The 26,032-nt window shown below is 42.3% G+C and overlaps 1 protein-coding gene across 4 annotated transcripts; it reads right to left on the bottom strand.

Annotated features, from left to right (window-relative positions):
- Positions 1–1,534: 1,534 nt before the first annotated feature.
- On the bottom strand, positions 1,535–25,498 carry Blimp-1 (PR domain zinc finger protein 1). Of its 4 annotated transcripts, none has more exons than XM_032434508.2 (6): positions 24,894–25,498; positions 9,127–9,719; positions 8,905–9,021; positions 8,511–8,549; positions 5,631–8,190; positions 1,535–5,561 (listed from the first exon to the last, which is right to left on the bottom strand). In XM_032434508.2, the coding sequence occupies exons 2-6, from the start codon at positions 9,598–9,600 to the stop codon at positions 4,993–4,995; spliced, it is 3,759 nt and encodes a 1,252-aa protein (XP_032290399.1). In that variant the 5' UTR covers positions 9,601–9,719; positions 24,894–25,498; the 3' UTR covers positions 1,535–4,992. The 4 variants fall into 4 exon arrangements, with proteins under 4 accessions (XP_032290399.1, XP_070063949.1, XP_032290400.1 ...); XM_070207848.1 differs by lacking the exon at positions 24,894–25,498 and adding an exon at positions 19,165–19,526; XM_032434509.2 differs by lacking the exon at positions 24,894–25,498 and adding an exon at positions 10,310–10,686.
- Between the last annotated feature and the right edge of the window lie 534 nt (positions 25,499–26,032).

Genomic DNA, 26,032 nt, shown 5'->3' with positions numbered 1-26,032 from the left:
ATGCATTTCCGGACATGCATTCCATACACACACTCACACACAAAGAGCGAGCGCACACAATGCGCTGAAAATAATCCGCTTTAAGTCTATAAAAACGTTGCCAAACAAAAATGTGGAAAATTCGGGCAATGAAAACTCTATGCAAAATCGTTATCGAAAAATATATAGAAAAATGCTGCAAGTTGCAAGTTGCAAAGTAGTTGCAACTGGCGGGTGGCAGCGACGCAGCGTTTCATTTGTCGGATGTCCCGCTGCACGCGTTTGACCCGCCCGGCACCTCGTGTCGGGGCTGTGTGATTATCGACAATCTCTCTATTTTTATACATTATTTTTTTGTTTTTGCTCTTGTTGTCGGTGTCCTTTTTTATGCGAGAGCGCACACGATTTGCATGTTCAGCAGGAGGCCGGCTTATTATTACAGTTCACAATAAGCATTCAAGTATCCCACTTTCACTCTTGATTGACATGTGATTGATGTTTCCATTTTGCAGTGACAGCCCATCGACCTACGGAAAACGGAAGCCAAAGGCAAGTACAATTGGCATAGAAACTCTTAAGCAAGCGTGCATTGAGGGCAGCTAAGTAAATTTGCACAATTAGTTGAATGATTCGGTTTAAACTAATATGGTTCCAGCTTCTTGCTCAAGTCCAAAACTAAGGTCTGAACCAAATTCTGGTTCAAACTTCAAATTTGGCTTGGACTTGCAGTCTGTAAAGAAAAAACATACAGCTTCCCACATTTTCAGTACAACGGGCAGCTAAAATTCATAATTAATGTGTGTTATTAAAAATTTGAAAATATATGAAAAAATAAGCTTTGAACCGAATTCTGATTCGAACCTGAAGCCGTAAACCAATAATATTTCTTGTGCTTGCATTCTCCACTAAAAGTATGTAAGCCATTCAATTTTCAAGGCTTTAAACAAATTTGGAAATAAAGTTTAATTTCAAGGTTTGAACCAAAAGCTGGTTCGAACTTCAAGCAATGAGCCGCTAATAATTGTTGGGTTTGCAGCCCTGAACAAAAGCCAAAAATATCTAAGAATTTGCAATTTCTTCTCTAAATAATTAGCTGCCACATAATTTCCAAGCAATCTCTATAAATGCAAATTCCTAAAAGTATGCTTTGATATAAAAGGTTGCTCTGTTGAAACCCAGCGACTGTTAAACGGCTTGGGAAGTCGTCACAAACGCACAGATACACACGTTGTCAGCATTTTTCTAGACCTTCACTTTTAAGTTCTCTACAATAAAATCTTCCTTGTTAAATTCTTTGGTAAATGCATTTTTGAAAGAAATTTGTTGAAATGTTTACTTTAGTATGAAATATTTTGTTTTTATTTATGTCTTTTCATCGTATTTGTATTAATTGTGGTTTGCATTTAGAGATATTTTAGAGATATTTTATATAATTAATAGGAATTTAAGTTGCGTTCAAATAATTTCATTACATTTTCTTTTTTTAGATTTACGCATATAATTCGCATATATGTATTTAGTCAATTATGGATTCATATATGTTTTTGGTTTAGTGTTTTTTTTTTTTTTGTTTTGTTGCTTTTTTATTTCGTTATTGTGGCATAAAAGGTGAATGACAGAGACATATCGCTAACAATTTTAATTGGATTCAACAAAATACGTTCACTAATTTAAGGTTTTAATTGCAATTTGTTTTGTTAATAATGATTGCAAATGAAATTCGCTGCGTTTTTAATTGTGTATGAGAACCAATTTTGTACATTTGTGGATACAAAAACAATTTTCAATCAAGTATATATATGTATATATATAAATAATTATATATACATATATATAGTGTGTATATTAATATGCGTTTACCAATAAATATGAATAACAAAGGCTCTACATGCACTATATACGTAATTAGATAAATATACAGAGACAGACAAAGATACAGATACAGATACAGATACAGATACATATGGAAATATTGATTTGCAATAAAAGTTGACATACATATAAGTACTTATCGAATATATAATGCAATATATTTGGATTTGATTTCTATAATTGATTCATTCATTGTTTTTGTTTTTTTTCTTTGTTTTTTTTTTTTTTTTTTGTGTGTGTTGACCTAAATCAGAGTCACTTATAACACTAAGAAGCAGTCATTTATTCTCCATTTAAATTTACGTGTTGTCGTCACTTTTTTGTTTTTGTGTTTTGAATCCTGAAACAGATTTCAAAATAACTGTACAAGTTGCATCTTCACCATGGGCATAGTTAGTATAGCTCTCTATAGCTCTTCCGCCTCGCTCTCTCCGCTCTCTACCAACTACATACGTGTGCTATTACATATTGTATATGTATATATTTATATAAATAATAAGTATATATATTACAATGCGTCAATAAATCAAAAAGTATGAAAAACTATTTGTTCTGTCTTGTAAAATATGCTTTTTTTTTAGCAAAAAGTTTCCTGTTGTAAAATATCGAAATGCGGGCAAGCAAATCAATGCTAAAGTAGTTTGTTTTTATATTGTATGCCTTTGTTTGTTCTTTACTGTTGTATTTGTTGTTGTTGTTGTTGTTGTATTGCCCAAAACGCTAAGAGCTAAGAGTATTGTATATATAGTAGTTCATTCAGTCTCAGTCTCACGAATAGGAAAGTATTATTATGCATGACATTTCCTTACATCATTTTATTATTGTTATTTTTGTTTTTAACTAATTAATCAATAAATCAAAAATCATATGAAATCAGTTCGAAAAATTACTTTCAATATTTTTGAGTATTGCACAAAGAACCAAAACAAATGAACGCACAACCAACAACACATGAGTCGACAAAAATAAGAAAACCAAAAGCAAAATGTACGTATGCCAAAAATAAATAAATAAAATCAACAATTTTCTATGTTTTTTTTTTTTGTTTTTTTTTTTATATAATTTTGATTATCTTCTTTTATATTTTCCATGTATGTAGGTCTCCCACTCAATACTTTATGATTAGAGTTAGATAATGCGTATATATACTTTATATATGTATATATATATATGTATATATAAATATTGCATATGCTTATTAAACTTAGACTCTAGTTTTATAGCTAACTCCGTACAAACTTTGCGTTCAACTTTTTCAACGGTTTTGCGTCTTTGTATCGAATACAAAAATACAAATTGAATTTTGCATAGTCTTAGTCTCAATTAGCGGGTCGAACACGCGCTGCTGCCACTTACCCCACATATAAACGAATAAATCAAAACAAATGAAAACCCGGTAAACAACTTTACAAGACGAGCGCACGCACGTTTTGTAAATGAAATCTTCGATTCAATAATATTACGTATACGCGGCGTACGCTCGCAGCGCGCGTACACGATAAATACTTAAGTGTTACGAATTGGTGTTGTCTCTTACAGTTTAAGCTGGTATTAAGCTATAATATACAGGTTTGTATTAAGAGCTAATTAGATTAGACTTAACGCTAGTCAGCCTCATTAATATTATAAGCTTAAATATTAGTTTTCATTATATTAATCAGACAAATTAACTAAGCCATTTGCTTTGCTTAACTTAGACATTGAGAAAAACCGAAGACTAATTGAGAGTGTGTTGTTGTTGTTGTTTTTGTTTGCTTTTGCTAAATTTTGGTAAAGTTACGAATAATTCATATTTTTTTGCATTTTTGTTTTTTTTTTTGGAGGGGGAAATTGTTTTTCTAAGGCGCAAAAGTAATTGTTGCAAAGAGCTAAAGATTTGCTTAGAGAAGGTTTATGATATAGTATATGTTGCTACATTATTAGGCTATGTATGTGTACTAATATTTATTATAATATATGCGTTTATTATGTACCTAAGTTTATGGTAATAATTATTGTGTTTCATAATACAAATACAATTGTAAATGTAAATGTGGACAAATGGAAACAGTCAAAAGCACCGATTTTCAGCTAAGTTTTTTGTTGTTTGTTGTTCTTGTTGATTTTTTTTTGTTTTTTTTTTTTCTTCATATTTTCACTAATCATAATAATCATATAATCATAATAATAATCTCTACGTGGCTAAGTAATTAATAGCTAAACACTAGTGAATGAAGCGGTTGCAAAATTTAACAGGCCTTCAAAAGAATTAATTATTTATTACATATGTCAAAGTTTATTGTTATTGTATTTTGTTTAATTATTTACAGTTTGTTGATTTAATTGTGTTTGCTGCCTTTTTATAAAATACATACAAATATATAATAAATATTTATGTTTATATTTATATATTTATATATTTATATATAAAATACGTATTTGCAGTATTTTCTATTTTTGTTCATAAATTTATGTTCCTTCTGCTTAAATTTGGAATTGTAAGCAAATATTTGTGTTTTGTTTTTCTTTTCAGTGCTAACGAAATTCAAATAAGGCAACTTGAATCTAATTGTTTATGTGTTATATATGTCTATGTATTTAATTGTATTTTACAACTCGCAACTCGAAAACAAATTTAAATGCATTTTTAGTTTTCACATCGAATCAAAATTGTTGTTTTCTTTTTTCTTTTTGCCGTTTTTATTATTTTGTTGTTTATAAACAATGCGCTCTGCTGCCACTTTGAATGGTTTTTCACAATTAACAGCTTGAAATGATTTTCCATTTGTTTAATATAAAATATTTATCAAAAATAATATGCCGTGTTTTCTTTTCTATGTTTTATTCAATTTCAGTTTCTTTCCTTTCTTATTTTTTTTTTTTTTGTTGTTGCTGAGGGACTGCCAATTGTTGAGATCTAGTTTTTCATAGCGCGAAATGAGTTGGTTTTTGTTTTTAATAAATTTTGAGTGGGTTTTTAGGGTTTTGTTTTGGGCCCGCCTGCCTATGTACAATCTAATAATAATACCGTTGTGTGTGCTTGTGTGTGCTGCAGTTAGGTAACGTCTGTCCGCTTCCGTACGGTTCTCTTAACTTCTAGGTGTGTTCTTGTTGCTGTTGTATTGCACTTGAATTACAGTTACGGATACTTGAATGCCGGATCTACGTGCACTCAATGATCATGGGCTGGCTGGAGGACTCGATGACCGAGGGTCGATTCTCCTGCGTTTGCACAAGCGGTCCATGCAGATAACCAGCGTCCGGCAGCGGCTTCAGCGACTTGGGCGAGTGCTGTGCCAGATTATGCGGTGGCCCCAGATGCTGCTGCTGTTGCTGTTGCTGTTGCTGCTGCTGCTGCTGATGCGTGGGCGGCTGTCGGCCGGGAGAGGCCTGTGGCGGCTGCTGTTGCTGTTGCTGCTGCTGCTGCTGCTGTTGCATGTGGTGTGGCGTTGTTGGCGGCGGCAGCTGATTGGCTGTGGTCAGCAGCATGGGCGGGCCGCCGTGTGGCGAGTGCATTAGGTGGCCCGGCGGCGCATTGCTCGCCTGCGCATGCGGCTGGTGGCCCTGCAGCTGTTGCATATGCATGTGCGGCTGTCCATTGCCGCCCAGTGGAATGAGACGCGGCGGCGACTGTGCGCCGGCCAAATGACGCAGGCTCGGATGCACTGGATGCATGTGCTGCTGCAGCTGCTCATAGGCCTCACGCGAGTCCGGCTCCGGCAAATCCTTGTCTGCAAGTGCAAAACCATTTTGAGCAACTGTTGAATGTGGGTCCGAGCCGAGATGTGCTCTGAACTTACCCAGGCACTCGGAGGTGGCCGCCGCCGCCATGGCCAGTTCCTCCTCCAGATTGTTGGGCTTGCAGCTTGTGGTCTTCCAGTGCGTGCGCAGGCCGGAGGCGCTGATATACTTTTTGTCACAGCCCTGGCACACATAGGGCCGATCGTTGGTGTGTAGACGCTTGTGCAGCTTCAGGTGGACGAATTGCGTAAACTTCTGCGGGCAGAGATCGCAGGCGTACGGCTTCTGGCCGCTGTGCAGCCGCAGATGCGTCTTCAGATTGGACGTGCTGGAGAAGCGCTTCTTGCAGATGTCGCACTGATGCGGCTTCTCGCCCGTGTGTACCAGATGATGCTTCTGCAGATGCGCCAGCTGGGTGAAGCTCTTCGTGCAGACATTGCACTTGAACGGCCGCTCCCCGGAATGGGTGCGCAGATGCACCTTGAGATTGCTCAGCTGGCCAAAGGTCTTGCAGCACACATTGCACTCGTAATGCATTTTGCCATCCTTCTTCTTCAGCGGATACGGCAGCGAACGGTAGCCGCGCGAGGCCAACGAATTGGGACTCAGGGGGCTGCCGCTGCGCGGACACGAGTTGCCATCCGGACTGAGGCTGCTGGGCGGCGAGATGCGGAGCGGCGAGAGACGCTGCAGCGGCGTCAGCGGCTGCATCAGCGGATGGTTCAGCATTTGAGTGCTGCTCTGCAGCAGATGCAAATTGGAGGCCGAGCCGCCGCCGCTGGACGCGTTCGACTGGCGATCGAAGGGCGAGTGCGAGCTGTGCGGCGGTGAGTGGAACGTGGAGGTGGCCGCATGCAGTGACTGCGCGCCCGGGTAGCCCGCATAGCCTGCATAGCTGGGCGAATGGCTGCCCGGCTCGTAGGCGGCATGATGCGTCCTCGACGGCGAATAGATGACATTGTGATGATGATGCGAGGCGGCGGGTGGCGGCGAGCACTCGCCTTTGATCAGCGTGGCGCGGCTCAAGCTGAGCTCCTGCTCGCTCACAACGTGCGCGCTGCTCAGCTCCTGGGGCTGACCCAGATTGGAGCTGGAATCGGGACTGACGGCATTGCCATAGCGCTGCGACTTCTTGTAGCTGTAGGCCATCTCCGTGGGCGAGGTGGGCGGCGGCGTTGCGGCGTTCGCCTGCCTGCAAGCATTAGCTGCGGCTGCAGCGGCCTCCAGGCGATGCTGGCTGGTCAGTATGGTCTCCAGTATGCTCGAGCTGGGCTGGGTGAAGCGCACATAGCGCTCACCAGGCGGATCGGCTTCGTAGTACGGCTTGCTCAGCGGCACAATGGTGCGTGTCTGGCCGCCCGAGTTGTGCTCCAGCACAATTACCGTAGAGGAGGCGGGCTGCGTATTGGTTGGCTCCAGATGATGCTGATGCTGGTGCTGCTCCTCGCCCAGCGTTGTTGTGGTACTGGGCGGGCACAGCGATTCCTCGGAATGCGCTGCCGCTGCTGCTGCCGCCGCAGCTGCTGCTGCCGCGTGCAACTCGTGCAGCTCCTCCTCCTCCAAGGTGACGCCGGCTGTCGGCAGATGCTCCTCGACATCCTTGAGCGGTTCCGTTTTCACACAGCTCTTGTTCTTGAACTCGTACTTCAGCGGCATTTTCACCTTGAATTTGCGAAACTCGTTCTTGTCCGACTCACAGCTGGGCGTGGCGACGGCGGCGACGGTGGGCGTAGTGGCTGGCGGCGTCACACTGCTGGGCTTTTGAGCCTGCGCAATGACCGTCTCCTTGGGAGCAATCGCCTTCTTGGAACAGTCGAGCACATAGTTGTGCTCGCTCTCGCTATCGCTGGAGTCCTCCGGCGGCGTCAGGCCATCCTCCTGGCACTCGTTGCTGTGGTAGCCCTCATCTGAGCGCACCGACCGCACGCTGCCATCCTGCGGCGTCAGCTGATGCTCATAGTGCGCATCCTTGCCGCACAGCGGCGACCCAGCCGTCTCCTTGTCGCAGCCGCTGCTGTTCAGCGGCGAACGATCCTGCCCAATGATTACGGACGCGTGCCGGCTGTGCTGTATATGCGGATGCAGCGAGTTGGAGCTGTTGTTGTTGTTGTTGTTGTGGTTGCTGGTGGTGCTGACATGGGCAGGCGGACTGGCGCGTCGACAACATTGGGCAGCTGTTGTTGTTGCTGTTGGCGGAGGAGCAGCTGCTGCCGGCGGCGCACCTGGCAGATGGAGACCCATGACATAGGTGATGTGACTGACAGCCACCTCGGCGGGTATTTCAGGTGCGGCCATTGCATAATGGGGTTTCTTGTGCGCCAGCTCCTCGTCCTCATCCTCCTCCTCCTCGACATCCACGTCCTGCTTGCAAGCACCGAATATGGTGCGCTCCGGATCCACATCGTAGCCCAAGCGGCTGGCAAAGTCCTTGCAATACCAGACCATCAGCTCCTCATTGGGCAATATGTCGCGGGTGGTATAGAAATAGATGTTCTCCTGATGCTGGCACGCAACCAGATTCATGACCGACAAGCTGTATGCCGAGGCCACATAGCGCATCCAATTTGATTGGGAACGATCCGAGCCGTCCAGATAATAATAATCATCATCCTTGAAGATCTACGGAGAGTGATGAGAACAGAGAGAGCGAGATTGGAGAATGCTGGATTTGATAACTTCCTTGGAAACAGCAACAAGTTGAAGAGACAACAACACAGAAAACAAACTACAAAAGAGAGCAAGCGCAGTGCTTGCTGAGCGATAGAGTCAGGCAGAGTGAGTGAGTGAGAGAGAGCGAGAGAGCGAGAGAGCGAGAGAGCGAGAGAGCGAGAGAGAGAGAGAGCGAGCGTGAGTGCAGTTAGATTTAGTGAGAGAAAGCGATAGAGAGAGTGCGTTGAAGGGTTAAAGAATCACAAATAAAACAAAGCATAAAGTGGTACCTTAATATTCCCGTAGGTTATGTGGCGTGTTCCCTGCACCTGATTATTTTTTTGTATTTTTGTTTAATTGATTCAAATTCAAATCCAAATCCGCAACAAAATGCAAAATTGTAATTTGGAATTTTTATAAATGGTTGATTTGTCGATTGTTTTTTGTAGTTGGGTTATATATATTTGTATAGTAATTGGGTTGTTTTTTTTTTTATTGTTTTTTTTTTTTTGGTTTTGTTTTTGATATGCACATGAAATTAAAAATTAAGAGAAACCAGTTGGTTAGTCGCATAGTTTTTGCTTGTTTCAAAAGGTAGCAAAATGCAGCAAATTAAAAATATGTTAACAATAGTTTTGTTTAAACAAAAACCAGTTAATGCCCATTAATTGATTGTGTGCTTACCCGCCAGAAATAGCGCGCCTTATTCTTATCATTTGGATAATTTGAGGTTGGAATGCCTTCGAATGGGCCAAAGCGTGTGCCGCGCGGTATGACGCCGCTGCTCCAAACTCCTTCAGTCTGCGCAGAGAGAACAAGAGAGAGAGGGTTAGAGGGTTAACAGTTAGCTCTGCTTGATGGCTGAACACCCTCACATCCGGCAAGCTTTTTGCGCTCTGCACTCACCTTAACATTTGGCGTTGAGTAGACCATAGAGGACTTGAGCGTCAGGCTGCGCGGCAGCGTCTTATCCGCACGATTGGGCAGGCCGCGCTCCGCCTGCACGTCGGGCACCAGGTATACGGCCAGACGCTCAAAGTCCTCTTCGCGCATGCGCGTCACATCGTAATCCTGTGTGCCATCCGGCGTTGGACTCCGACTGCGACTGCGCGAGCGTCGCAGCAGCTTTGCATGATGATGTGGATGCTGTGCATGATGCGGATGATGCGGATGTGGATGTGAATGCGGATGGGGATGCTGTTGCTGTATGGCTATGTGTGTTTGTTGTTGCTGCTGCTGCTGTTGCTGCTGCTGCTGCTGCTGTGGATTGCCGGCCAGCTTCATTGTGGCAGACATTTGTTGCACTTGTTGCGGCGGCGGCAGTGCCTGCTGCTGTTGCTGCTGCTGCGGCTGCTGTTGATGATGATGATGTCCATGCATTTTAAATTTACAGCTAATTGTTGTTGCTATTTGCTTCTTAAGGCTAGGCTTAAGTGCGCTTTTGTGTTGTTGTATTGCTTAGGCTGCTAGCTGTTGTTGTATTTAAAGTTTCACTTGATCTGCAAAGATAACGGGGCGGAAGAGAGAAAGAAAATAGAGCTTTAGTACGCGCTGTAAATGTTCTGTGCTGCTTTTCACTTTTTTTCTGCCGGGGCTATTAATAAATGCGTCACACACACACACACATACATACACATACAGACGCATACACGCACACACTTCAACAGAGACAGGCAAAGCTTCGCCCACTCACTCAAAACTACACTCAAAAATGTGCCTGTTTAAATGTGTGCGTGCGTGTGTGTGTGTGTGTGTGTGTGCCTGCAGTGTTGCATTCGTATTTCAATGGCGTCGTCGTTGCTGTCGTTATCGGGAAAATAGCGGCAAAAAGCGTTAACGACAGAGCGTCGAGTGGCTTCGGTTCGACGCCGTCATCGTGCATGTGTGTATGTGTGTGTGTGCCTGTGTGTGTGTGTGTGTGTTTGCATAGTTCAAGATTGCGGCCTTAATGGAGGTTACGCGTTCACGTTCAGGGGCATTCAGAGGCAAATCTCTTTCCCCACCAAAAAAAAAAAAGGTATATATATGCATATTCTTATCGAAGTTTAAGGCAAATCATTTGGAAACTCATTCAGAATTTGACACTCACGTGAGGCTGTTACGTTTTTTTTTTTGTTGTTTTTGTTTGTTATATTTTCATTTTGGCCAACTGCTGTTTGTACTCTCGTTTTGCTGCTTTTTGCGCTTATTAATGACAGTTACTTTGTTCCAAATATACAAATTTGAATTCATATATTCCTGTTAATTGAGCCGCTGAATTCTTTATTTTTTTTTTATTTATTTATATATGTTTGTTGCTCGCACACTGAATAATTTCAATCATTTATTGCTTCGTTTCTTGTTGTTGTTGTTGTTTTGTTTTAATTTTTGGACTTTTGTGCTGGCAAATTACGCATCACTTTCTGTTTCGTTGCTGGTTTTCGTGCTCAATATATTACGCATACGCCGCGTTGACCAGCCGAAAAAGCTTACATTGTTGACTGCAGCCAGCAAATTTCCAGGAATTTTGAAAAAAATTTAAACTAATTTCTTAGAGTTTTAGCAATTTTCGGTTAACATTTGATTAATGCACATTGTTTGAAGTTTGCGAACCGGCGGTGAGAATAACACCGTTAGCGAGAACAACCGACCGCACCGCATACCCGATTGCACTGAACCAGCTCACGGCAGCGACATCAGAAATATTTTGTGTCTTCCCGTTGGATTCTCAAACCCGCTCGCAAATCAAATTGCGCTCACAAATGCAGCTATGCGGAAATGTATAGCGGCAACAACAGCAACAGTAGCTACAATGGAGGGCAACAAAAATGCATCGGGCAACAAATGCAATGAAAACAAAAACAAGAAAAACTAAAATTATTAAACTAATGTGCAAAAAAGTATTTAGAATGAACGCTGTGCCCATCCACACAGACGCGGACCGAGTGTTCCTACTACTGACCCACATATACACAATATACATGCAACCGGCACAGGCGCCATGCTCAAAGCTCGCTCGCCTCTGCCTCTGCCTCTGCCTCTGCTGCTGCCGCTGCATTCAGACTAGGGAGAGACCGCCGCCGCTGTCGCCAAACGAGCGACCCGGCATTACCAATGAATGCACTCACTCAGCTGCAGCAGCGACGGCAACGACGGCAGCGGCGCCAGCGCAGCCGAAAAAAACAGTTTAACGCTCAAGTTTGTTCAAGGGTTGCGCTTTTGAGCGCCATGCAAAAAGCTTTCGCAGTTGCTTGGCGAATTCGTGCGGACTGCATTTCGCCGGACGCTTTCAGCATCGGTGGGGCTGCTGCTGCTGCTGCTGTCGCTGGCGTCCCAACGGTGGTTGCAATCTAACGTTACTTTCTGTCTCTTCTTTGCGTGGTTTGTTTTTGTTTTTGCTGCGCCGCCGCTCAATCATAAACGTATTGTGCAAGGCTGGCAAAGGAATTGACGGCGGCAGCTTCCATATTGATGAGCCTCACATTTTCTTGTGAGTTTTTTTTTTTTTCATTTTTTATGATGAGCTTGTGAGTTGCCTGTTAGTGGCAGACAATGCCACAAGTGTGCTGCATGCTGACAGCTATGCAATTCGAGATGTCCAATTATGTTGCAAGCTTGATGCAGCATGTCAATTAATTTAGAGCCCGCTTTACATAAGCTTGTCCCAGCATAGAAAATAGAACTTCTAAGCTGAGATCGCTGATTGGGCGAAGGAGCTTTAAAAAGCTATCAATCAAGTTAGCTATTGGCTAGCTGAGAGTAAGATTAAGAAAGGAAACTGCTTGAAGTCTTAAGGCAAATCTAAACATTATTAGCATATTCCATGTTTAATACAATAATTCTTAATTATATTTCCAATTGCCTGCAAATCTATTGATTGAAGTAAAGTGAAGATTAAAATTCGCAAACGGTTCAAGCTGAAAACTTTCAGTTGCAATCTCAGTTAGCATAGGAAATATGAGTTAAACCCAAATAGCTATTTTATATATATTTAGAGTCTTATCAGATATGCATTTAAGTTCTTTTGATAACAGCTCATTATTTACAGACCACTTAAGAATTGTAATCAAAAATAAATATATATTTTTACTAACCAACAGCACTCACCCAATAGTTAAAGTGTTTTGCCATTGGCTTAACGGTAATTTACAATGATCGTATACTATTTTGTATTCCGATTTATATATTTTGGGTCTTTGCCGTAACTAAATCTGTGAGCTACACGCACGTAGAATGCGAACTGCGGCGACGTGCAGCATAAATGAGAACTTTTTGCCCAGACTTTGGCAAATGGCAATGGCGGCAACAACACGGATGCAAGCACATCGACACAGCTACAGATACACAGATACTGTATCTTTGTGCATGTGTTGCCGACGGGTTGCACTTGCACTTGCGTTGCAATTGTAAAATTGCACTTCGATTCTATTTTGATGAGTGCGGAAACGTGCGAACACTTTTGGCTAGCTGCATGTGCGTGTGTCTGTGTCTGTATGTCTGTGGGTGTGTGTTTGCGTTTGTGTTGGCAATTGGCGCCAGCCGCGAAATAGTTATTCACTTTTTTTTCTCAATCTCAATTTTATTCTTATTTTAGGTACTTTCGATTTTGCACTGCTCGGCAATAAGGGACTTCTTTCTATAGCTAACTTTCGCTGAACGTTAACCAAAATTGGATAATGCATTGCTCTGTCGCATCTTAACATAGAACAGATGCGTTTTGGCTCTAGGAAGTCGTCGGCATAAAAATAAATAACAAAATAAACTAGAATAATTGTGTATGGGTGTGTATGTTGGTGTGTGTGGGTGTGTATGTGTGCAGGTAGTGCGCCAAAAGCTTTTCGCTATCGCTATGAAAATGAAAATAAACAGCTGCACACACACTCACACACATGCACAAAGATTAATGTGTTTACATGAGTATGTGTGTGTGTGTTTATAAAGAGTTGCCCGCATTAGAAACAAAAAGTAAAAAGCTCAACGCTTTGCGTTTCTAATCATCGCACAATTGCATTTGAAGGACACGAGCGCAACGAGCGTAGGGCAGGTGGTGCGAACGGTTGGGGGGCCCAGCGGGAATTGAACGCGAAATTTGCTTAGAGAGTGGCGCAGCAAATTAAAAATAAATAAGTGCCACACAAACGCACACACACACACACACAACTGCACACATACACGAACGCATTTCGTGTACAGAACATCATTTCGAAAAAGTTGGCAAAACCTATGCATACCCTACAATTGTTATATGTAGGTTAAGTTAAAATACCAATAGAAACTGATTTAATATAACTATTATAACCTTCGAGATTTTAATAAGAAAACTGAAATAGTTGGCATACCCTGTAATTGACATAAATAGTTTAAAATATTTAAGAAAAATCACAGATAAATAAATTATGGTCCTAAATAATGATCCTTAAAAGCTGATTAAAATTGTGCACGAAAATATGAAATATTATTACATATGAAAACATTTGACATTTGATGGAACTCAAGCATACCCTACAATTGGCATAAATAGGTTACCTGCACACTGACCAATTCAATATACCCCATAAGCTTAGTTTAGACAACAAAAGTAGCCATAAAAAACTATTAGAAAATTGTCAACCGAAACGACTTGTCGAGTTTAACATTCAACTTGAACGCAGGCGACCCGCTGACGTTGCCGTCGTCATCATCAGCGTCGTCTCCGAGTGCATTTGCATTTTGATAAGCTTTTGCACATTGCGCATACGCCGTGTGTTACGGCCGCCTGTGGCTGCGTTAGCTATGCGCCCGACCATGTTCTTATGCATATAGTATATAAATAGTATATATATATGTATACATATATTTATATGTAGATGCATTTATATATGTACGAATTGTCGCCTGAGTATTGATGCAATGCTCATAATAATTTTGTTATTCTAGACTGTGAAAAACTTCCGCAACGTCGTTGACGCTGCATCGATCTTTATCAAATTGCAATGGGGAAGCGTTGCGAAACGAAACAAAATGCAACAAATGCAATTACAACAACAATATTCAGCAATAAAAACCAAATGGCGATATTTCGATTCAAGGACAAGTGCGCGATAGGCAACGCAAACTGTACTAACCGCAGCCAATATACTACCTATATACAGGCATGCATATATATACATATATATATATATATATATATTTATATATATTTATATGGAGTACTACTGATAACTGCTGCAACAAAGGCCATAAAATGTCCGCTTACATAGCGCCGTCTCGCTCGGGCTGGCTGGGTGTCAGGGCTCAGTGGGTGGCCTTGCGAATAGTGCGCTATCTAGGAAATCTACGCATATCTGTTGGGTAGTCTCAATGAATAAACAAATTTCACGATGTATTTATAAGTGTAATGCAAATATTTGTTTATATTGGGGAGTGCCTGGGTCGTTCGTATTGTGTATTGCGTTTTCCACTAAAACATTTTCTAATCGGCTTTCCCATCCACCAGGCAACACTTCGTATTCGCGTGTGTGTATTTCCCTGATGATTCAGTTACGAAGGGTGCGTTCTTAAAGACATGTGGAAAGTAACGCCGGAAAAGCCATAAAACTTGACTACAGAAGAATAAGCTAATCAGATAAGTTACTGAAATTTACTTGCTATGAGGAAGCTATTTTTGTGAAGAGCAGGCACTTAAAGCTAGTTATAACTGATTGTGAATTATAATTAATGTTTGAGCTGAAAGCAGGAGGGTAAATGAGGGAAAGGGGGAGGACGAGATTGGCCCCTAGATCTGTGGCTCAAGAGGACTTAAAGCAGTTAGAACTAATTGCGAATTATAAATGCAGCTTAAGCTGAAAACAAGAGACAAAGGGAGAGAACAAGACTGGCCAGGGATTTGTGGTTCAAGTAGATCCTTGCGAGGAGCCGTATTAGAATGTAGATAAAATAGTTGGGGATCTAAAGATCTTAAAGATTTCTAAATATTGCATTCAAATATTTCTATCTCAAGGACGCTGGGATGTCTATAAAGTAAAATAGTAATGTGTAAAAAACATATATGTAATTATTGCTATTTATACATCATTATTTATTGAACATTTTCACATTGAGTAATGATGAATTTATTATTTACAAAAGTCTACGGGCTGCGTGTGGCACAAATTATGATGTTTATGCATTTAGATACGGCTACAAAAACAACAAACGAAAACAAACGAATACAATTTGCGAGTAACTACAAAACAAAATTTTGAACGGGCGTGCAACAACCCGGAAATATAAATACAAAATGTGCGCTGCAGCAGAGGCTAGAGAAATAACAACAACAACACCAACAACAACAACAATAAATCCGCGACAAATATCTGACAGAATTTGTTGTAACGTTGAGTACTCGCATTTATTTTATGTGCATGCAAAAACGAAACGAAAGCACGCCAAACGAAGGGCTAGAGGGGAACTGAGGGGAAGTGGGAGCTGGCAGAGTGGGCAAACAGCGCGGGGTTGTGTGTGTGGGGGCGGTGCATTCAGCTGATAAAATAAAATTGTGTGCTAAGCTGAGTTAGTGTGTGTGTGTGTGTGCGCGCAATAATTGCCAAAGCTTTTTTTCATTTTGTAGTGTAGCGGTAAGATAGGTGGCGAGGGGTGTTTGGTGGGTGATTGCAGTCAGTCAGTCAGTCAGTGAGCAGCAGCAGCAGCAGCATCATCATAACCTTGAGTCACAAGTCGAGAATGTGCATGCGAATAGAATGCACAAATGGAACGTTGCAACGATGCGCACGTCGAATTTTCAGTATGCAAAGTATCTCAGAGCGTGTATCTTTTGTGCGCTGACTAGTTGCACTCATTATCTAATAAAAGCAAGCAAGCCTGAAATTAATATTTGCAATTCAAGGGCAACAGCAAACGAAATAAAAATTGCAATTCAATTTATGCTAATTAAAATTGATATCAAAATAAAATATGCATACATATACATATATGTAATAGCAATCGCACACACACACACACACACACACACAGACAAATACTATGTATCTATAACAGCGCGCTCTACAGACAGCAACCCCCATCCCTGCCACAACCGCAGCGGGCAGCCAAGGGTTGCACGGGCTGTGCAAAAGTATTGTTGCGGTTTCGTTGCACTTTAACCTTGAAATTTGTTGCTCACATTTAGCGCATGTGCAATAGCAATGCAATTGAGCGCGCTCACTCTCTCCCACCCTCCCACTTGCCCTCTCTCGCCCACTCTCTATCTCTCTCTCTCTCTCTCTCACTTTGCTTATCAATTGGTTGCTGCTTTTTGTCAGCGTTCGCATATTAATTAGCTTCTGCCCGTCGTTCAGTTGCTGCTGCCTCAGTCTACACGAGTCCAAGTCTCGCAGTCGGCTTTGCATTTAAACAAAAATTTCATTTTTACTGCAACAATAACAACAATTAAAAGCGAAAGTATATTAAACCTTAACAGATCTGTATATGAGAAACAATAAAGAAATGAATATATATATATGTATGTATATGTAAGATCTTTATATTTGCAATCGAAATGTATCCGCCTGTGTGCGCAATCTTGATTTTTTTTCTGCTTTGAGAAATGCTTGTAAATCACACAGTTCTAACATACACACACTGCAATATATATATATATGTGTGTGTGTATATGTGTTTATATATAGTTACGTATGTGTTTATAGGTGCAATTGATTGCTTTGTTTTATTGGCTTTTCGGCTTTGACGTAGGTCGTTTGGCCGCCTAATCATAAATTAAATGCAACTTTTTCGCCTTCGCCCCACTTCGCCTCGCTTCGCCGCACAATTCGTTGCCCTCTTATCGGCTACCATTTAGTTACAGTTAGCTGCAGCTGCTGCTTCTTCTGCTTTTACATTTGCCATGCACTTGCCTTTTCTTATCAGCTGATTTAGAATTTATTCTGCTTCTAGTTTTTTTTCTTTTGTTTTTTTTTTTTTTTCTAACTTATTGCGCAGTGAAAGTTTTACATTTTGTTGTTGATTTTGTTAGTGTTAATTAAAGCATTCAATTTTGACGTTGAGTTTGTTGAGAGCATTTTTTGCATGCCTTGCGCTACAATTTGAACTGAAAGGCATATAAGTTCGAGCAGGCTGCAAGCAAGTTGATCGCAATCGATAAAAGCTGCTTTAAATATACATCAAGTAAAGCTTAAGCGAAATGCCTCAGAAACGCCTGGAAGCATGCTACGAAAAATGTGCAGGAGTTGTGAAAAGCAATAAAATAATTGATAATTACTTAGTTATTGTTCTCAGCTCTTACTTAAATCAAAACAAATGTTAAGTTTAAGGATTTGTCTTTTTAAAGATTTGATATAATATTTTTCACATTTCACATTTAGATGCCTGCCTACTTGTTGACTTGGTGAGCTCCGCAATGGAATTGCATCATCTGCAGCTGTCGCACTGGGGTCATTGCACCCAAAGGTCAAATGCAGCGCAGACAGTTGACAGTTGCATGCCACATGGGGCATGATGCCATGGCTACCAGCTAGTTGATGCCGCTGCCAAAAGAATAATTTCGCCACAAAGGACAAAAAATTGCCAGCAACAATTAGTATGAAAAAAGAACTGGAAATTTCTATAAGCAAGCCGAGATTAAGATGTCCGCGCTCAGGTAGCTAACTACAAACGCTGGCAGCGAAGCGGATTAAAAGGATATATATGCTCGCCATAATCCTGTGTGCGAGATTACCTTGACGACACAACAACAACAAACACGACCTACGACAAAGCGATTGAAAATGCGCATAAATTCGAGACATGGAGCGGCGCTGGGGGCGGACGCAGACAGGAGCAGACTGACTGGCTGAGTGTGTGTGAGGGGGCGGGTGTGCGGAAAAAAGTCAAAGTAAAATTTACCAGACAACAGAAAAGGCGAACGACCCTTTTCAGGCAGCGCCAGACGACGCCAGTTCGAAGTTTCCATACGGGGAAGTGGCTGCAGCAGACGCCTTGCCAATGTTGCCACATTATGTTGGGGCAGGGCCCGACGCAGCCGTCGCTACCAATGCTGCTGCTGCTGCTGCTGCTGCTGCTGCTACCGCTGTTGCTGCTGCTGCTGCTCATTATCCTTTTCGCTTTTCATACATAAATCGCTGGCGCGTTCGTTGAACTTTTGGGCACGTACGTTGCACGGTCGTCGGCTTTTGCCGGCTGCCAGTGGTATACACACCCAATACGGAAAGCGAAACACACAAACGACAGGACAACGACAGCAAAAGCTGTACACAATGCACAGCACAGACACCAGACGAGGACGACGACGACGACGACGACGACGGCAAGGATGAGGACGAGGACAACGACGAGCCAAACGAAGGTCCTGCTGCTGCTGCTTATGCTGCTTCTGGGCCTGGGCAGCTGTCGCGCTTTGGGTTGTGGTCTTGACAGTGTGCAGTTTGTGCAGTGCATCGTTCTCGTTGTTGACGTCGGCTGCGCAGCGACTGCGGGCAAGGACCCTGAATGCAGCGGCAGGACTATGTTGGCGCGGCGCAGGCGCCAGCGCACAAAATTTCACTTTTAATTTTTTGCACTCCAGCCATTCAGATAGAACGGCAGCGATTCGATTTCGATGCGTGCAAGCGAGACAACAATAGCAGCAGCGGCAGCAGCAGCAACAGCGACAGCGGCAGCGGCGTCTGCTGCTTGTTGTTGTCTGTGTCTGGCGTGGAGTCAGGCCTCGCGAGGCTCCTGCTGCTGCTGCTGCTGCTGCTGCCATTACTGGCTGCGAATTTTGGAAGGTTATTGAACTGCCACGAACATCAGCAGCAGCAGCAGCAGCAGCATTGGGTAAAAAAAAAAGAAAGGCAAAAACTTTCACAGGACATGAGGCGGCGAGCTTTATGGTGCGCTAGGACATGGTCAGCCAGCGCCTGGCACCGGACCCCAGGCACTGGCCACTGGACATGCTCATGTCGCAGAAAAGCAAAAGTATACAATTAATGCTATATATATTTTAGGATTTACCTTTTCCTTAGATTTGTTGCACAAGAATTTTGGTATTGTTTTTGGTCTCTCAGTCTCATTATCGCTCAAGTATTGGCCAAAATGCATTTTAAACGCGATTTGAAGAAACTGATTATCGCAAAAATATCGCGAAAATAGATACGATAAAAGTATAGAGTTCTACGGCCGTATGAACACATTGCCACGGTCTGTTCGGCTTGCCGTATTTCTGGATTATATAGACTATATATACAGAGCGTACGCTCGACGAGCCTTATACACTAGAATCTTACACTTAAACGGCACTAAATCGATTTGCTTGAACACACTTGTGGTATATCATTTGATTTCTTTTGTATAAAATGCAAAACTATTTTATTATTATCATATTTTTTTATTTTATTTTTATTTTTATTTTTATTTTTTTTTTTGCTATTTTTTGTTAGTCCACGCGACGCGGCTGCTACGCCTGCCAGACATGACCTGCCCAACGCGCTAACATCCCGAGTCAGGACTGAAGCGACTGCCAGTTCAGCGGCTGCCACTTGGCCAGCTCGCTGTCGCCGCCGCAGTCGCAGCCGCAGTCGACGTCAGCGGCGACAGCGAATGCAGCCCGAACGCAGTGCAGACAGTAAACAAGCAGACATGCAAGGGGACCAAGGGGCCAAAAGGGCGGGCAGGGGCTCTGAAGTGGGGTTGCCACTTGCACTTGGCATGAGCTGAACTCGCGCATTTAACAATAACAACAATGCAAAAGGCAGCAATACAAGGGCGGCGTCCGTCGCCAACATTCGCAGTCGAGCCGAGTCTGCAGTGCAGTCAGCGTCACGCTAGGGGTTGTTGCCAGGCTCCCTCCCGTCTAGGGGCCCTGTGGTGTTGTGCAGCGCTGCATGGTGCTGTGACTTACACAGAGAAACCCAAGCCGCTTTATTGGGCTAGGTCTGTCTATGCAACACGAAGCTTTGAAAGCTAACAGGAAATGCTTGCTTGTAATATTTGCCCTGAGAATAGTTAAGGAAATGTAAAGCAGTTGGGTTCTTTTATAGATATTAATAGTTTAGCTTAACTCTGCTTCTGTATCTATGTGCAACAAGGGATTATGGGCAGCATTTCTACACTTGCCCCAAAAGAAGACACATTTTTATTTCTGGTTACAAATAATAACTGACTGTGTGCGTAACCTTGTTCAGCCAGTTTTAGCTCTGTAAAATCTTCAGATAAGATAAGATTTTTTTGGCATGGTAAATAAATTGCACTATTTATAGCAATATGTTGCATACAGTCAAGCAAATCTTATCTGAAATTCTAGTTTTACAAATAATTGCTAATTAATCTTATCAATAAAATTCGAAGTAAAGTTTTTATCCAAGCACACGTATTTTTCTCGCAGTGCATCGAAGCTGCAGCGCGTCGCACTCTAAAGCTCTGCAGCTAAGCTCGCTCTCTATTTCTCTCTCTTTCTCCTGCTCGCTGCAAGTGCATGCTTGGTTGGAAAAGTTCGCACGCCAGAGGGTTGATTGCGTTTTCTATGCCCTGCGACAGTTGACAATGAACTACAGAGCCACAAACCGGAAGTGTTCACCTGAACTCAACATTATGCAAGCTGGCGCAGTTAAAGCTCTGGCAAAAGCTTGGCCCCAGCCACAAAACGTCTATTAATAAAATTTCAAGCACGTTTTAATGGGCGGGCAACTGTAAAAAGAGTATAAAGACAAGCGTGCAGCAGAAGGCGACACATAAAATACCGTTACACAGGTTGGGCTGTGTGCTTATTAAAAGAAGTCATTTTGTCATAGTCAAATGGCAATTACAGGCGCGCTGACTTCGTGGGTCGCATAACGTAATGCGGCTGATTACGAATTACGTATGCGTGGCGCGTAAATGAGCATAATTTGATTTCAACAATACAAACAACAACAACTACAACAACAACAATAATCGAAACAAAAGAGTCAGCGTGTCAGCTCCACGAAAAAAAAACAAAAAGGTGGAAAGAGACGCCCACCCACTGAACTGCGCCGATCGGCGTTGCGCTGGCTTCGTCAATGTCACAGTCAATGCACAATAGCAACAACAACAACAACAACAACAACAACAATGCCTGCATTTACAGCTAGCAGCAAACGCCACACGCGATAGTGTCGAAACAGCAACAACAACATGACACAGAACCTGTCGCTGCAAAGTTCAACAAAAGCAGCAGCCGCAGCAGCAGCAGCGACTCAGCCGCCTCGGCGCATGCGCTTACGCTCTGAGCGCAAACGGGCACACACGAAGCCGCGCGCTGCTCTCCACTCACGCTTGTCTGTGTATGCGTGTGTGTGTGTGTGTGTGTGTGTGTGTTGGTGTTGCTTTGGTTATAACGCGCTTGAGTAGGTCGGTCATTGAACTGGCGAACTTGTTTTCTTTTCATGCCTCTTTTGCTGTGTGTGCGTCCGTGTCTTTCGTTTGATTCTTTTGCATGGCCATTGCACACTTTCTTCCTGGTGTGCGCGCGCGCTCTCTTTAGCCACCTGTGCGCGCGCGCTCTCCCTCTCTTCCTCTCTTAGCCAGCGCTCTCTTAAGCTCTTAAGCTGTACATGAAGCTGAGATGCTGGCATGACTTGCATGTTGCTTGCAGTTGCAATGCGTGACAAGTGCACCGCCCAGAGCTGCAGTTGAAGCTGTCGCTGGAGCTGGAGCTGGAGCTGGAGCTGGAGCCTGGCCAACAAGCTCAGAGGCAAGCAACAATTCTAATTGTGCAGCAACAAAGAAAGCAAAAGGCGCTGCCACAGGCAAAGTCAATAACCCCTGTGCAGTTGACTGCAGCTGCGGCAAAGAGTAAGAGTGATTTGATTCCCTTTTCATGACGTGACGGGCAGGCTTAGAAAATAAAAACAAGACGAATGAAAATGTGTATGAAATAAGTGCATCGACAGGCGAAGCGCAGACAGTGAGTGCAACTGCTGCAACAGCAAGAACTTGTTGGCGGCCCCAAGTGCAAGAACCTCGAACACACGCCATGTGCCCATGAGCATTTGCCAGTTGAACGCCCTTTTCACGGCAAATGATTCCCTGATGCCGATGCCGATGCTGAGCTGCCTTGCCAAGCCAAGCCTTGCCTTGCCTTGCCTTGGATTGCCTGCCTGCCTGGCGGCCTGCCTGCCTGCCTGTACCGCCGCGCAACCTGCCCCAACGCGGGCCCACCGCTGCAGCAAGGATGGTAACTAAATTGCAGCGTTGAACTGGTTTGGTTTGCGGCAAGCGGCAGATTCACTTTTTGTTTGGTCGCGCCCTTGCCAACAACATTCTAATGCTAGACTCCTATGTGCTTGCTGTCTCTCTCTCTCTGTCTCTATCACTTACATGCGCCTTCTCTCTCTCTCTCTCAGAAATGAAAATGAAAACCGTTGTCAGGCTAGATTGAGTTCGTTGCCTAAGTCTTTTGTTTGGACGTGCAGTCATTGAACTCGGCTAACTCGGCGTGTGTGTGTGTGTGTCTCTGCGTCCGTGTGTGTTTACATAACGCAATGCCCAAAAAAGCGCTCTTATATGCGTGCCAAATGTCAACAACAACAACAACAACAACAACAATAGAAGCAACAGCATTAGCTGCAAATCATTGAGAGCAGCTTTTTGCTGCTGTCTCATTTGAAATGCAAAACAACCTTTTGCTTGAACGCCTGCTGCCAGCTGGTATACTACATATTGAGCTGTGCCTGCCCCCCCTACTCGCCGCCCAGCCCTCGCACAGTTGATCTGTCATTCTATATGCCATTTAAAATCAATTACAATTGAAGCTATTGCCGTCGACTTCAACAGGTGGCAACTGCGTCTTCGGACAGCTGCAGCTAATGACCTTGATATTGAAATTGAGCTTTGCATTTGTTTAGTGCCTTTGCTCTTGGCTTTGCCTTTGGTTTTGTTTTTGGTTTTGCCTTTGCTTTGTTCATTCATCTTGACGTGAAGCGTCAGCGTTCGCGCCACGTTTCGATTTCATTTCAAATTTGTTTTTGTTTAGACAATATATCACAACTTTTATTGTTGTTGTTGTCATTTGTTGTTGTCGTGGTTGTTGCTGTTGTTGTTGTTGCTGTTACGGCGCTGCGAGTCATTTAAAGTCAAAGTCAAGGTTTTTCTGCCTTACGTCGCCAATTATTTTCGCATCTCTCTTTCCCTCTCTCTCTCTCCCTCTCTCTCTCTGGCTAGCGCTTCTTATAATATATAAAGTTACCAACTTTGTACGTTTATAAATATATGTATATATATCTGGATATCTGTATGCCTTTCAATCTGTGTGTTTGCCCATTTATTGTTGCTGTTTATTTGTTTAAGGCCAGAAAACTGGTTTTGTCTAATTATTTTTGTTGCTCACTTTGCTAGCTTCTTATTTTTTTTTGTATGATTATTAAAAATACAATTTATATATATAATTTTTCTATTGAAATGCTATCCAGACTTGGCAGCTCTTCATCGTTGAGTCAGCGGCAAGTGGAATGAGCGTATTTTGTTTTTAAGGCTTGATTAAATTTCTCATAAATTCGCCTTAAGAACTTTTTTAAATACACCCCATTTTACTAGCCTGACAGTAATTAATCACTTTTGGGCTTTGTATGTTCTTTGATTGTTTTGATTTTTTTTTTTTTTGTTTAGTAAGTTTGAAACTCGTTTTACCCACGGCTTGATTATATAATAGCTTTATGTATTAGCATAACGTACACTAGAAAGTCTTCATCTTCATAGAAATTCTTGGCAACATCATGGTTAAAATTAAACGCATTTATGTCCACTTTGGCTTAACATCTTCATTGTTGGCCATATTTCAGACAAGCACAATTAACAAGACATAATTTGTTAGCAAATTGTTGAATTGAATGAAGTGTAAAAAATACAATTAGCAATTCTCACTTGGTCTTGATAATAAACAAGAATTAATACTAATAATAATACAATTAAAGTGGCTGGCAAATTGATTATGCAATTTTTTATATGGCCTTCTGTCTGAGATGAGTGTATTTATCGATGGCTCATTTGCATTGTTTTGGTTATTATGTAATGGCCAAGTTAAACCAGGAAGTGCTCAGACAATTAAATAGTGTGATCTTGTGTAAACAAATTACTATTAATCATCTAACACAAGTCATGGCGCATTCGCGCTTAATACAAACTATTGTTAAGCGTGCTTTAGTTTGAGTTTTTTTCCAAATGATGAAAAGATTTGCAATTGAGTTATGCAAATGCAATCTTTGCGCTTTGGTTACCTTGGAGATGCGTTTTCTTTGGATATTCCAGAGATATATATTTGCAAGCCGCACAATATAAAAACTATCTTAAAGATACATTCGGCATGTAACTATCTTACAAATTCAATTTTCTGGAGTGAGATTTAGTTGTTGGTAATATCTATAGCTGTGAGCTCAGTTATCTAAAAACGGCAAGAAAATGGAACTTTATTGAAAAAAGACCCTGATTTTAACCATTTCATAGAACCCAATTCTGCGTGGTGCTTCTGGTAGGGTCTGAGAGTTACGGCAACAAGTTTGGTAAGTTTATGGAAAGCTTTCTTTGCAGAACTTTCGAGAATCTTGAACAATTTTCTGGTAAGACCTTTACAGATAGATATTTAGATGCCACGACTAAAAGTTCCCACTGGACCTGAACTAAATGATTTTTTAGGCCACTATTAATAATAAATTATTTTAAAAAATATGATAAAAATTAATTTGTATGCTATAAATATTAAAAAAAAATGAAATATTTATAACACTTACCATTTTCATTGTTTAAATGCATATCCGTGTTGCTTTAGTTGTTGTGTAGCTGCTGCTGCTGATGTTGTTGTTGTAGTTGTTGTTGCTAATTTGAAATCCATTACGTAATAAATCCAAATGCTTAAATGCTGTTTACTTGTATTTGTATTTGTTGTTTTTCAATTATTATAAACACTAGTTGCTGATGTGGTTGTTGTTGCACATTTTTGGCACTAAAGTGCACACTTGATTTTGTGGGCGGGGTATTTGAACTAATTGCCTAATTATATGTAAAAACTTTGCTATGATATCTTTTGTAGGCAGTCTTATCAATATGCAAAACACAAATTCTTAACTTTGTTGCACCTTTTGTTGTTTGTAGTTGTTGTTGCACAGAATTTGATTTGTTTAGTTTTAGATGGTGTTTTTTGATTTTGTTGTTGTTGTTGTTGTTGTTGTAGACGGTTCGGCGTAACGTGCTTACTTCTACTTCTTCTTCTTCTTCTTCTTCTAAAAGCAATAAAAACGTAACGCGTGCTGCTTACGAAACCATGTCTCGATCGTTTTGTTGCTTACGGGAAACTGAACTACGGATGAGTCGCGTTGCGACTTCAATGTCGAACGACAGCAGCAGCGACGTCGTTAGAGGCTTCTGAAAGCAGCAGCAGCAGCAGCGGCAGCAGCACCGACGCAAACAGATAGACTTTTTCAGCATTTCATTACACGACACGCACTCACACACGGACACGGACAACAGCTCTGCCCGCTGCTTTCTACAGCGACTCTTCTTTCTCTTCAAAACACGGACACACACACACACACACACAGGCACAGACAGCACAACAGCGGCAGCTCAGGTGTCTCAGGTTCTTGATCACGCACACACACAAAGCCGCAGTCGCTGTCTCAGTCGCTGCCGCTGCTGCCTTCTTTTTACATTGAGCGCAACGCGTCGTCGCGGTATCTCTTCGGCTTCATATGTATGTGTGACTGTGGTGAGCGCAACAGGCCAGAACTTTCATTCAAGGTGAGTGCGTCGGCAGAGCTGCCAGCAGCGCCATCTCTTTGGCATTGAGCGTTGCCACTGCTGCCGCTGTGCTTGTTGTTGGTGTTGTTTTTGCCTCGCTCTTTACTCAATAAATTCGTGCTTTTCGCAATAG

The sequence above is a fragment of the Drosophila virilis genome, chromosome 3, assembly GCF_030788295.1.
Source record: "Drosophila virilis strain 15010-1051.87 chromosome 3, Dvir_AGI_RSII-ME, whole genome shotgun sequence".
NCBI lineage: Eukaryota > Metazoa > Arthropoda > Insecta > Diptera > Drosophilidae > Drosophila > Drosophila virilis.
Note: the sequence above shows the minus strand (reverse complement) of the source record. Positions and strands in the feature narration are given on the sequence as shown.

Bases quoted from the DNA above. Each gene is read 5' to 3' on its own strand.
- Blimp-1 (XM_032434508.2), bottom strand. From the start codon at position 9,600: ATGCATGGACATCATCATCATCAACAGCAGCCGCAGCAGCAGCAACAG. The intron at 8,191-8,510 runs GTACCACTTTAT...CACTCTCCGTAG, and splicing joins TAACCTACGGGAATATTAAG to ATCTTCAAGGATGATGATTA. The intron at 5,562-5,630 runs GTAAGTTCAGAG...TTGCACTTGCAG, and splicing joins GGCCACCTCCGAGTGCCTGG to ACAAGGATTTGCCGGAGCCG.